Source organism: Fundulus heteroclitus, chromosome 9 (genome assembly GCF_011125445.2).
Source record: "Fundulus heteroclitus isolate FHET01 chromosome 9, MU-UCD_Fhet_4.1, whole genome shotgun sequence".
Taxonomy (NCBI): Eukaryota; Metazoa; Chordata; class Actinopteri; order Cyprinodontiformes; family Fundulidae; genus Fundulus; species Fundulus heteroclitus.
The window spans coordinates 31,870,660-31,883,336 of NC_046369.1; the positions used below are offsets into that span (position 1 = coordinate 31,870,660).

The 12,677-nt window shown below is 42.6% G+C and overlaps 1 protein-coding gene across 5 annotated transcripts in view; it reads left to right on the forward strand.

Annotated features, from left to right (window-relative positions):
- Positions 1 to 12,677, forward strand: part of palld (palladin, cytoskeletal associated protein) — an 83,913-nt gene that overhangs the window by 24,100 nt on the left and 47,136 nt on the right. For 4 of the 5 annotated variants that reach the window (XM_036141498.1, XM_036141494.1, XM_036141495.1 and 1 more), the window contains exons 3-6: positions 5,954 to 6,177; positions 7,825 to 7,891; positions 8,371 to 8,488; positions 8,591 to 8,653. In XM_036141498.1, coding sequence (XP_035997391.1) covers positions 5,954 to 6,177; positions 7,825 to 7,891; positions 8,371 to 8,488; positions 8,591 to 8,653 — 472 coding nt within the window. The remainder of the gene's footprint in view (positions 1 to 5,953; positions 6,178 to 7,824; positions 7,892 to 8,370; positions 8,489 to 8,590; positions 8,654 to 12,677) is intronic. The other variant, XM_036141497.1, reaches the window with a different exon arrangement.

The following is a 12,677-nucleotide window of genomic DNA, read 5'->3' on the forward strand; positions in this document are numbered from 1 at the left end:
ACTACTTCCCGACGCGGGCTCATTGTTCAGAGAGCTGGGGAGAGGCTGTTCGAATGCCGACGGTGGGATGTTTAATCACCTCACTGGCCGCCTGCCTTTGGGCGGGATGAATCCAGAGGTGAGGTGTTACTTGTAAAGCCTTTGAGCTCATTTGTATGCATGCTCTGAATAGTTGTGTTTTATAACGCCATTGTGTTGGGAGGAAGTGGGTGGCAAAGCTGCGCGCTGCCAAGAAATGTCTACCTTCAGCCCGTTTTCTCAGAGCATTGACTGAGTGCTTTCCACACCACCACCCTGCTTCCCCTGAAAATGAGTCTACCGATACTCAATTTCCTTTTTGGGGCGTTCGGCTCTGTGTCCGACTCGGGAAAGTCCTGGTTCCATCACTGGAGAAAGAGCAGCATGCAGCACATTCCTGAGAAAACAGACAGAGGATTAAATAAACATTACCGTATGGCTCTAAATGAGTTTACACAGTCATTATGCATAATTGTGCATAATTAAGGTTTATTAATAAGGGTTTTTACTGTCTTTTGTTGAGAGTAGTTTGAGCTTCCCACTTTATTTTCAGTCAGAGGAGGCGATGCTTGCTTTTGAGCAACAACCGTTGTGTATTTCCATTCCTTCACTCCTCGGATGTGCATTTCATTTTCGGTCCACAGAGCCTGGTTTCAGTGCCAGAGTCAGAGTGAAAGCCGCTGAGAGAAAACTACAAATCGCACGCAGCATCATGCAAAGTGGGGTTTGCACCCAAGAGATAAACATGTCAATTCATTTCTGCATAAGGAGCTGAAAAAGCTGACGCGCCGTTTGCCTTCAGCCGACCCACATCAGTACTTTGTGTAAGCGTTTGCTAGCAACCTTCCAGTCATTGGGAGCATGTCTCCGCCAGCTTTGCGTGTTTAGAGACAGATCCTTTCCCCCGTTCATATTTGCAGAATAGCTTAAACTCTGTGAGATAAGAGAGGGAGAGTCTGAGAACAGCAATTTTCAAGTCTAGCCACAGAAACCTAGAAATTGCACCTCTCTATTTGTTAACACATGAGATTACTTTGATCTGAACCATTGCCTTGTAGCTTAGACTGCCTTTACAGTCATTGTCTTGCTGTAAGGATAACCTCCCTCTCAGTCTTTTTACAGCCTCTGGCAGCTTTTCTTCCAGGATCATCCTGTATTCAGCTCCATCCATCTTCCCATCAACTGACCAGCTTCATTGTCCTTATTACTGTAATGAAAAGCATCCCCAAAGCATGATGCAGCCGCCACTGTGTCTAACAGTAGGGATCGTGTGTTGAGGGTGATGTGCAATTTTTATTTTAAAAACACCCAGCTAAAAGTCATAAATTCAATTTTGGTCTCATATAATCAGAGCTACTTCACCTGCATGTGGGTCTTTTTGCTGGAGCTTGGTATGACTTTATTTCAACAATGGCTTTTTTTTTCTTCAATAAACTTCCACAAAGCTTATTAAAGCTGTTCTGAAACAGATTCACCCACCTGAGCAGTGGACCCTGCTGCTGCTGGATATTCACCACAGAATAATGAATAATTCACTGAATAATGCTAAGATCTCCAAAACTTTTCCCTGACCATTCCGCTGTGTTCCTTGGTCTTCATTATTCATTTTTGTGCTATTTTTTTTTTTTCCACCGGGTTTTACCTAAACATCCGAGGTATTCAGACTTACAGGCCCAAATTGAAGGTGGACTGTTTTATTAATTAGGTCACTTCTGTTGCACTGTTGTTTTTTTTCTTCTCTTTTTATGGCGGGGGGGCTTTCACTTTTCAGATCTTTTGTTCGTGGGAATTTTTATGCCACTTTCCTTCACAGCCGTAATTATATACTACCTGGCAGAAAATACATTGGAGTTTGCTGTTCCGTCGGGACAAAATGGCGAAAAGGTGTGTGGGATTCGAACATTTCTGTGGGGAACTTTATGTTTTCACGTCTGGGTTGGTTAAGAGCAAAGAATCACAGCAGTCTGGGGAACCACCTCCCTCTGCTTGTAATACCCTCACATCCCCTGTAACTCTAACAGACTTTACTTACGGGTCTGTGTGACACATCGTTCTCTGCCTCTTTTGATGCAACTTAAGACGCAATTTTAAAGGATCTGCGATAAACAGTCCACGGCGCAGTCAGAGCGTTTGTTGCAAAGACCATAGTTGACGGTTTCTCAGTATTACTGTAAGTGACTTGCAGACTGTAGAGATGTTTAATTAACATAAATAACCTGGATTTTAGGAGCAAAGCCCCAGTAGAGGCGAGAGTCACGCAAGCTCGTTGTTTTCCCTTCTCCCCCAGCTGGTTATAATCCTGGAAAATGGATTGAAAAACCACACAGGGATATTGTTTGGTAAGGAGAAAAAAAAAATAAACCCCTTTTCACTGCAGGCTGCTCTTAATTAGGAAGCAGGATTTGGTTTGAGTCATCTTATTGTGTGAAGCTGCACGTTGTCTTGGTGTCGCTGTGAAGTGTGACATTCATCAGACATCATGATGTGACGAAGCAGCTACCTGTCCACCAATCAGCGACTATCCCAGGTAGTTGAGGAGCTCTGAGCTGTCGAGTTGTCTCAAGGCTGGCTGGTCAGTCTTTGGCTGTGTTTTTCTGTGGCATCTCTTTGCTTTTGGCTTGAGCATAATCTAATAAAGAAGTCACTGCTTAGATGATACGGACCAGGAGTCATTTTGTTAGCAAATTAGAGGCAGAAAACACATTCTGCTAAAGATTAACAGTAACGGCAGAGTAACCATGCAGCACTGAAGGAAAATGTTCTTTTTGTTCCTTGCAAAAATATTCACACCCCTAGAACTTTTTCACATTTTTTTATATTACAATCAGTAATGTGTTTTAAAGGTGGGGCATACTTGTAAAGTGGAAATGTGTCATGCATATTTATAACCAGCAAGCTTTACTCTGATACCCCTTGATGAACTTGGGTGCCAGCGATTGTCTTCTAAAGACACCTAATTAGGAAAAGAAGTCCGCCTGTAATTTAATCTCAGGTTCAAATTCAGCTGTCCTGTGAAGGCCAAACTGGCTTCACAATGCAAAAAGGGAACTCAAAGTAAGAAAAATCTTCCTGAAATTTGTGTATTTGTCCTTGATTTGAGCAGGTAAATAGGACTATTTGCCAATGGAATGAGATTTTTGCACTTAAAATAAGAACAATTCATCTCCATCATCTTATTTCAAGTGCAGGATATTTAATTATCTTATTTTAGGGGTAAAAATACTCATTCCATTGGCAAATGGTCTTAGTTATCTACTCAAATCAAAGAAAAATATACCCATTTCAAGAAATTTTTACTTACTTTTAGTTCCCCTTTTGCAGTGTACATGGACTACGCTGCGTTATCCATTGCAAGATGTTCCATGCGACAATCCAAACCGGATGCTTGTAGGATCCGTTCATGCATCCAGACAAGCGCGCCCAGTTTTTTTTAAATATACTGGTGGAGTGCGAAATTTGGTTGCCCTGAAATTATCGGTTCCCCTGCAGTCCGGAGGGTCAAAGACTGTGGTTCTTCCAGAGCAAAAAAGAAAAAGGCCCAAAACATGAAACTCTGTCAAAAATAAGAACAGGCTTTATTCACCCTTTCACTGGTACCACAAAGATTAAAAACCCTGGCCAGATAAGTGGTCGCAACAGATTACTTCAGGAAAACTGAATTTCGCACAACACCAGATACACTTAACAGTTCCTGCGTCTGACTTCCTGTCTGATTCATCTGGTTTTCAGAAATTGACGTGTTTTGCTCCGTCATCCGTCAAAAAATAGACTCGATCCGTATTTCGGATGAATGACGGAGGAAGGTTCTGTAAAATAATTTCTCAACCCTTGAACATCTAACAAAGCTCTGTTCAATCTGTCTTCAGAAAACAGAAAGCACATGACAGAACTGCACACGTACCAAGACATGGCCGTCTGCCTGAACTACCAGGCCAGCCAAGAACATCATTAATCAGAGGAGCAGCCCAAAGGCCTGCAGATCCACAGCTTCTAGGCCTTTATGGTAGAGTGGCAAGAAGAAAGCCATCGCTGATAGAAAACCATAAGAAACATAGCAGACATGCAGAGGAGAGATCTCTGATTAGATGGAACCTAAATGGCCACATGCAAAACCCTGACGGCTATTACTGCTTATCACCCTGAACACACAAGCCTAACAGCTCCAATGTAAAACATGCTGACGGCAGCCTCGTCTTTTCCTTCAGCAGGAAGCAGGGAAGCTGGCCAGAGTTGATGAGAAGATGGACGGAGCTAAACGCAAGACAATCCTGGAAGAAAAGCTGTTAGAGGCGGAGAAGGGCTTTGGGTTGAGGTGGATATTCAACAGAAAGATGCCCCAAAGCATGCAACCAGGCCTACAATGGAAAGGTTTTAGATCGAAGCGCATTCATGCATTAGAATCATGTCATCACAGTCTGCTGAAAGATGTTTTCCATCCACTCTGACTGAATTGGATATTTTTTTTTTTTGCAAAACATAATGGTCAAAAATTGTTCTTGTAAATTGGGTGCACAGCAAAGTGGAAGACCAGATCTTTTAGATTTTTATTTGTTAAAATATTGAAACCTTTCATTCCTTTTCTTTCACTTCACATCTATAAGCTCCTCTGTGTTGCTCTAGTGCGTAAAATCCAAATGAAATACACTGAAGTGTGTGTTTGCACCGGACCAAAATGGGAAAAAGCTTGACGGCCGTGAACGCTTATGCACGCTACCTCCACCTGTCCCTGACGACGACGATAAATCACTCCGTCTGATCTGTCTCACTAATAACAGACTACATCATTTTTCACGTCTAGCGTTTCCTGACTCACGCCCGCCCTGCTCTTCCTCTACCGGCCGCTCGCTCCTTCATTCACTTTCCCTGTCACAGTTTCCGCCCCCCCACGCCCGCATCAATCATCACCAACGTAACATAACATAAATTCACGAGTGTGAACTTTTGTCTGGATGCGTGATTGACTGAACGCTTTCTGGAAGAGGAGTCAGCGTGCTGTCGGACTGACACATCGGGGTGTAAAAAGTGAAGTTACGGCCATGCTGCTGGAAATCTTCACGCAGCTCCTCTGAGGCGGCGGGCATGTCTTCAGGTCACGGCTCTGGGTGTGCAAAGCAGCTGTTGTTTGAGCGTTTCGGGAATTCCTGCACCTCCCTCTGTCCATTCAGAGGTCGAGAGGCGAAGGAGAATTTATGTCGCTTCACGTTTAGTGTGGGGCGCTGGTGCTCTCAGCGGTGTGTCAGTGGAGAGTGGATGTTATTTTGAAATTCTTTCAAAAAAGAAAAAACACATCAGCGTGGATCAAAGTCTTGATGTGGGGTTTTTGAAACCCAGTACGAGGATACAGTTGGCTGGAGCATCCCCGTTTGATCCTGGGCCTGATGTGGTGGCATTGTTTTCAGGGAGCGGGCGACTCCTGCTTTAATCATAACCCTGTGAAGGGAGACGAGACACGCCAAGCTGCAGGAGTTATAGACTCTCTCTCTTATCTGCCTCAGGTCCACAAAGAAACAAAGCCCGTTCATTGGCTCCCCGGGGAGCTACAGAGGGCCGGGCGCCTGCCCAGACACACATCACTCTGATTGGAAAAAAAGGGAAAGGGTGTTCCTGCTTCCCGTAACATAGCGGTTTGTCAGTGCCTCGGGGTGGCTGATGTTTTGGCAGATATGTGGAAACGCAGACATCCCCAGGAGGTGTGTGACTGACTGAGTTGGTATTCACGCGAAGCTGACTGGCAAACCTCCATCGCATTTGTTGAAGGAAAGTAGGAACCAGCTTGGTTGAATCGCTTGCTAAAAAAAGTTTGTACATTCAGTAAGGTTTCAATTAAAAGCCGAGCAACAGATAAATGAAAATAAAAGATAAATGGTTGAAATGTGTCGGTTTTCGGTTGATGTCGTAACGTGTCAAAGACGTCCCGCTGTTCCCCTGTCTGCAGGTGGTTCTGTGAAGGCCGCGAGCTGCAGAACTCGCCCGACATCCAAATCTGGAGGGAAGGAGACCTGCACACTCTGGTGATCACCGAAGCCTTTGAGGACGACACGGGCCGCTACACCTGCGTGGCTTCCAACAGCCTGGGAGCAGATAACACCTCAGCTGAGGTTTACATCGAAGGTCAGGCCTTAAAGCAGTTGTTTTCATATCCAGCGTTAACAGCTGCAGGTAGAGGTATGCCTAAGTTACCTTACTTGCAAATGTTGGATGACACAATGTTAATATCAGAAGGACCAGTTCTCATTTATTAAGGCGATAACTTCATGGTGTGGGACTACACCTCTCTCCTGTAGCTGGCCCCTTGGCGACCACCGACATGACCTACACCACTGTTTAAAATATCCTGGTATTTCTAAGAGTGAGACAGGTTTAGCATGGGAGAATGTCCACCATACCTAACACTAGGCAGGAGGAGTTTTTCCTCGTGTTCATCCTTTGTTTCATGCCAGACATATGGGAAGTGTTTGTTGCTGGAAAGGTCAGTCTTAGCCTCGGTTGACTAAAACCTGCGGTTCCAGTATTATTTAGGAAATTATGCATGTGTATGTTTGTGATGGCAGGGTAGAAAGCTGCATTACTTCCTAGCATGTTGTTTAATGGTTGTTAGGGAGAATATGTTATATCACTATGATGCTGTTTCGTAAGAGATAACTTTTTGAGATTTTTTTTAAAACTCTCCTATCTTCTTGTGACTAGAGGTCAAACATGGGGCTCTTTGTTTCGACATCTGTATATCGGTAGGAAAACAGACAATCATGGATTACTAGCAAGAAGTTCATAGAAACTATGTTAAACTTATGTTACCCTATAATAATTTAAAGAAGACTGTAATTATATTTCTTTTCAAGGGATTATTTGTGGTACCAATAACTGTGCTGTCTGGAATTTTGTTAAACACATACACACACATATATATCTATATCTATATCTATATCTATATCTATATATATATATATATATATATATATATATATATATATATACATGACGTATTGAATTTTTTCTTTTAAAGTGAGATTTTTCCGCTGCAGGAAAAAATTAGTATATTATCAGGCTTTGTACATGTCTCCTCCAGGCGTGCCCATAAACATGGCTGTCGCAACACTAGGGAAGTTTGCGTGTGGGTTTGATAAAATAGACATTTATTCTATTTTCTATGTTATTTTTTGGAGCATGCTGTAGCTTTCTGAAAGTCTTGTGAACATTTTTGAACATACCATATGTGCAGTTCCACTCAGTCAAAGTGCACTCAAACATCTTTTTGACAACGTTTCCTTTACGGTTACTGTACTACATGAGGCAGAGTTTAGTAAATCTCTGTGGAGCTTATAAGCTACTACTGGAAAAACACTGTGTTTAAAACAAGCATCCATGGAAAGTTAAACTGGAACCAATTTGGTGGCCAATCTGCCCTGATCCTCCACAGCTGCAAGGAACCGGCTTTTAAGCCACAGGACTGATGCACCAAAAAGGACCAGAAATAAGCCTGTTTTTGCAGATCGTGTATTAGATATTCAGCAAATTTCTTGTGTCCTGGTAGCTCTTAATGAGAGCATAGAAGTTTATGTTATTTTGTTGCACCAGTGGCCTTTATTTGACAGTAGGCTGACAGGAGATGAAGTTGGGAGAGAGCGGGAAGACATGCGACAAAGGCCGGGAGGGCCACTTCAAAGACTGAGGCCTCTGATCACGCATCCTGGGCTCTACCCTGTGCCTCTACTGCACCCACAGCGCAGAGGGTTTTCTACGGGTTATTCAAAATTTCTATATAATGTTATAAAACTGGCCTCTGCTTTTGTTTTCATCCACTCACAGGGGCTTCATCATCGGACTCTGAGGGAGAAGGAACGGCATCAAAGTCAAGATCAGGAGCCATGCCTCAGTACGTGTGTTTTCGCATCGCTTCTTGTGACCACCCACAACCCCCTGAAAGGGTTAACTGGGCCCTTGCAGCAGCTAGTGCTCTGCTGTCTGCTTCCCTTTAACCAGGCCCTTAAAGAGCCATAAGCCTGACCTACAACATGGAACGCATTCCATATAATGAAAGGTCCACCCAGGTTAATAGGAAAAAGAATGACCGTGTTATGCCTGTCCCTTACACCTACCTCCACACTTTAACCTCTGGTGTGCACTTCACTCCCTGGATATTTCTTCAAGCTAAAGCTGCTTTGAATGACAATTTCTAACTAAAAAAAATGCATCTTTATAAAAATGTCTTTCTTCCAGTCCACCTGATCAGAATTGGATCACTCCAAATGTTTTGGATCATCATCCTATGCACGAAAAAAGCCTGGCTTTCTGGGACTCAGTTGATTCCTGTTTACATTTCACTCAAGTATTCCTTACTTTTCCCTCTTACAGAGCGCAGAAAAAGACTACTTCAATGTCCCTAACAATACGCTCAGCATCACCCAAAACCCCGGAGGCGCTTCCTCATCGATCAACTCTGGTCCAGTCCATGTCTCAGCCCCCACAGCGGGTCAGTCCCCATGACATACAGGACAGCTGAGCCAGCCGTGCTTCTGAAGCTTTTACAGACACAGAAACTATCTTCCTCTCTCATATATCGCTTATTTTGTAGATGCAGAGCCCGGTTTCAGCCCTGCATGGTGCTGAGTCATCAGGCCCTCCGCTGTTCACAAAGGTACGTTTCAATACATGAAACGTAAGATGTCTTACATACAGCTGCTTCCTATTCATTCCATTATTTTACATTTTGTTAAAACCTCTAACTTTGGTGTGATAGGCTAAAAGAAAGTACAAAGTAAAATTCTGAAAAGCATGGCTTACATTTTTCAGCCCACCGTTGGTCAGTAACCATTGCTTATATGAGTGATGTCCATCTTTAGATGTAGTTCTCAACAAGGTTTGAACATCTCAGAAAAATAACCCATAATAACTTCTTCTTTCCAAAATAACCCAGGCTTGTGGCAAATACAAATCAGTACCCTGCTTATGGCTTACTTATTGTTTACTCTTCCATAAAGGCCAGATTTGTTGAGTGCACGAGCAACATATTATCCCATCTGAGCTGTGCATCTCTGCAGCTCCTCCAGAGTTACATTCATCATTTTTGGCTGCCTCTCTCCTTGTGTCAATGGTCAGTTTAGGATGAAGGCCATGCCTGGATAGGTTGATTTTGTGCTGTAGTCTTCCTCTTCTTAGTTTCTTATTGCAGTCCTTGGTTCCTGTTTTGTTTTTCTAGTCCTTTCTGCTCTCTGTTCTCTTTACTTCCTGTTTTCTGTCTCTGTTGCCTTTAAGTTTAGTTGTCTACCTTTGTCATTGTATTTTAGCTATTCTTGTGTTGAATTCTGTTCTGTTTCTGGTATTTTTTGTTTTCTAGTATCTGCATTTAGTTTCCTTTTATTAATTAATTAATTTATTCATTCATTCACAGTCCCTCTACTCTAAGCGCAGCTTTTTTTTTTACTCATCTATTCTCGCTCTGCTAAAGAATCCTGTTTCTTGTTCTACTGATAACGTCTCCTCTGTATGTTTTCCTCTGATTGATTTTCTCTCCCCAGGTTCATTCAGTTGCTTCCTCCATGCCCCTGATGCTCTGTTTCTTTACCAATACTTCACATATTTTCAATTTTGGATTATTTGGACTTTCCTTGTTTACTTTACTGGACAACATTTTTTTATTGAATCTGCCACTTCCATTTGAGCCCTACACACAAACATACTCTCACTGAAGGCAACTTGTTGAACTGGATTTTTTTTTTTTCGGGGGGTGGGTATCAGAGATACAAGGCCTGATTACAAATGGAAATATTCATTTTAGGTTTTCTTTTGTAAAACATTCAGAAAAAGATGTATCATTTTCCTTTCATGTTACAATCATGTTCTGATTTCTGTAGCTCTATCCCAATAATAAACAATGAGGGTCTGGGGTTGACGGGCTGCACAGTGGTGCAGTGGGTAGTGCTGTTGCCTTGCAGCAAGAAGGTCCTGGCTTCAAATCCAACCCTGGGTCTTTCTGCATGGAGTTTGCATGTTCATGCGTGGGTTCTCTCTCTCCGGGCACTCGGGCTTCCTCCCACAGTCCAAAAATATGACTGTTAGGTTAATTGGTCTCTCTAAGTTGTCCTTAGGTGTGCGTGTGAATGGTTGTTTGTCCTGTTTGTCTCTGTGTTGCCCTGCGACAGACTGGCGACCTGTCCAGGGTGTACCCCGCCTCTCGCCCAGTGTATGCTGGAGATAGGGACCCACAACCCCATGAGGGATTAAGCGGTTAGGAAAATGGATGGATGGGTCTGTGGTTGACACGTGACAAAATGTAGTAGCATAAAGGTTATAAGGTTACTTTGACTCTGTCAGTGTGATTATATCAAATAATTTCTTGCTCCAATTATTTAGTAGAGATTTTTTAATTTAAATGGAACATGTACTTTTCTTTCATTTGAAAGACACCTGAACGGTGTCCGAAATCTGGTATTTTGATACATGCTGAGAATCATACATGGTGATGTAGGGTACCAACAGAGTTAGACCAATATTTTTCTAAAATAGCTGCTAAAACTTTAAAATTTCTCTTGAATCAAATAGTCATGTCATGGTATAAACTTCACCAAAAAAAAAAAAGGACTCATTAATGCTAGCATGTGGCACAGGCAATACTTGCTTGGAGTCATCCATGGAAGCAGAGCTAGATGTCCTCAGACATCCCATAATAATGTTCTTCAGTGCTGTGGCATCCACCAGTGGGGGTCTGATAAAACAAAGACTTTTATGAGAGCTCCTCCTCCTCTGGTGCAGTCTCCAGCTCTCCCCCAGCTGCCCCCGTCTCCCCCTCCTCCTCCCTCAGGCTGCGGGTCTTATGATAGCTGAACTGAGACGGGCCGAGGCAAAGCTTCAAACAGCCCTGCCAAACCGGCGAGGGTCAGGTCCCCTTCACTTTCATTCAGCCTGTCAGGCCCTAAATCATTTCCCACTTCATTAGTACAGGACATTTGTTTTCCCTTCACCCCCACATCCAGCTCCTTTAAAACCGCTGCCAGACTTTAATCATGACAGTCCTCTCTGGTCAGCACCAGTCCCCACTGACCCATGAGGCATATTTCTCCTGTGAACCTTCTTTTGAATGTTTCCATGCTGAAAACACAGAACAAGAAGTCATCTGGTACATTTATCCCCACTGATGCTGGCCGTTTTGTGTTGATGGATGTTTCAGTTTGGCGTTCAGGTGTTCATCCCACGTTACGAGCGAGGACATTGAAAGCCTCTGTAAAGGCACATCTAGCCCTCTTGATTTTGTTACATTATTGCTGTAATTAACAAAGGATTAAAATGAACACTGCATGTGTATCCCTGATCACTCTATCCACACTGTTGAAACATGGTGATGGATCAGCATCATTCCACTTTTTTCAACCGAGACAAGGAGCCGTGTCAGAATCAAATTGGTATCGTTGAAGAAAACCTGTTTAAGGCAGCAGAAAATGTATATTGGGGTGGAGGTTCACTTTCTAGCAACAATCCAAAACCTACAGCGACAGCAGAATGGCTTTTAATGCAGTATCTTCATGTGATAGAAAGGCCTAGTCAAAGTCCTAAGCACAATCCAGTTGAGAAGACTTAAAAACTGATGTTCACAGATGCTTTCCATCCTGCCTGACTTAACTACACCTATTTTGCAAAGAAGCATGAACAACAGTACCAGTCTCTAGATGTGCAAAGCTCATAGGGACATGCCAACAGAACCGCAGTGAGAGGGGTCTAAGTGTAAACAGAGATCCCAAAAACAGTAAAAAACAAAGCAACTGGATTTGTTTTCCGTAGTTGAAGACGTTTGAGTGAATCGAAACAGGTCCACCCCTTTGCATGAATTTGCATGTTATCTAAGCCATTGCAAGGTCTTTGTTGGGCAATGGTATAAAGCTTGTTACTCCACATTACTCCAGACTTTTTGAATTGAGAAAGCTTCCTGGAGAGGAAGTGAAACGTCTTCAACTATGGAAAACAAGTCCAGTTGCTTTGTTTTTTTTACTTTTTTTGGAATGGCCATGACCTGGATGACTGAGAATCTTCACCAGCATGTAAACAGAGATCACAGTTCTCATCTTTTTTATCATTAAAAGATGTGTCCTTTTCCTTAGACGTCCCAATTATCCACTGTTCTTTGTTGGTTCATGAAATAAAAGCCTGAAATGTATTGAAGTTAGGGGTTGTAACATGACAAAAAGTTTAAACAATTCTGATTTTCGTGATCGCTTTAGTTGCGTGAAATGATCTCATTCTAATTCATTCACCGTTCTGATTTCTGGTTTTTTTACTTTATTTTCTGTATCATCAGTAAAGAATATACATAAAAAAAGCTCTGTAAACCAATCTTACCCCTAAAATCAAAAGAAATCAGGAGAACAATCATGAGCAGGATCATTTTTCAAAGTGTCCTGGATCCCCGGCCTGGACAGTTTCCATTTCAAGGAGACAATGGCTTGAATCTTTGGAAACTTGTGTTGGATCAAGTGGACCTCTAATCAGTTTGGCTAGATTAAAAAAAAAAAAAACATGTCTAAGAAGTTGTTTAAAGCCTTACTTTGATGTGGAAATGATCGTATCTCAAAAACAAGGTCTAGACTGAATCCGAGTGAATTTCCTGACGTCTTTAGAGCAGATGCATGTGTCTGAGCACGATGTGAACCTGGTAACCTGGAAGTTTTGTG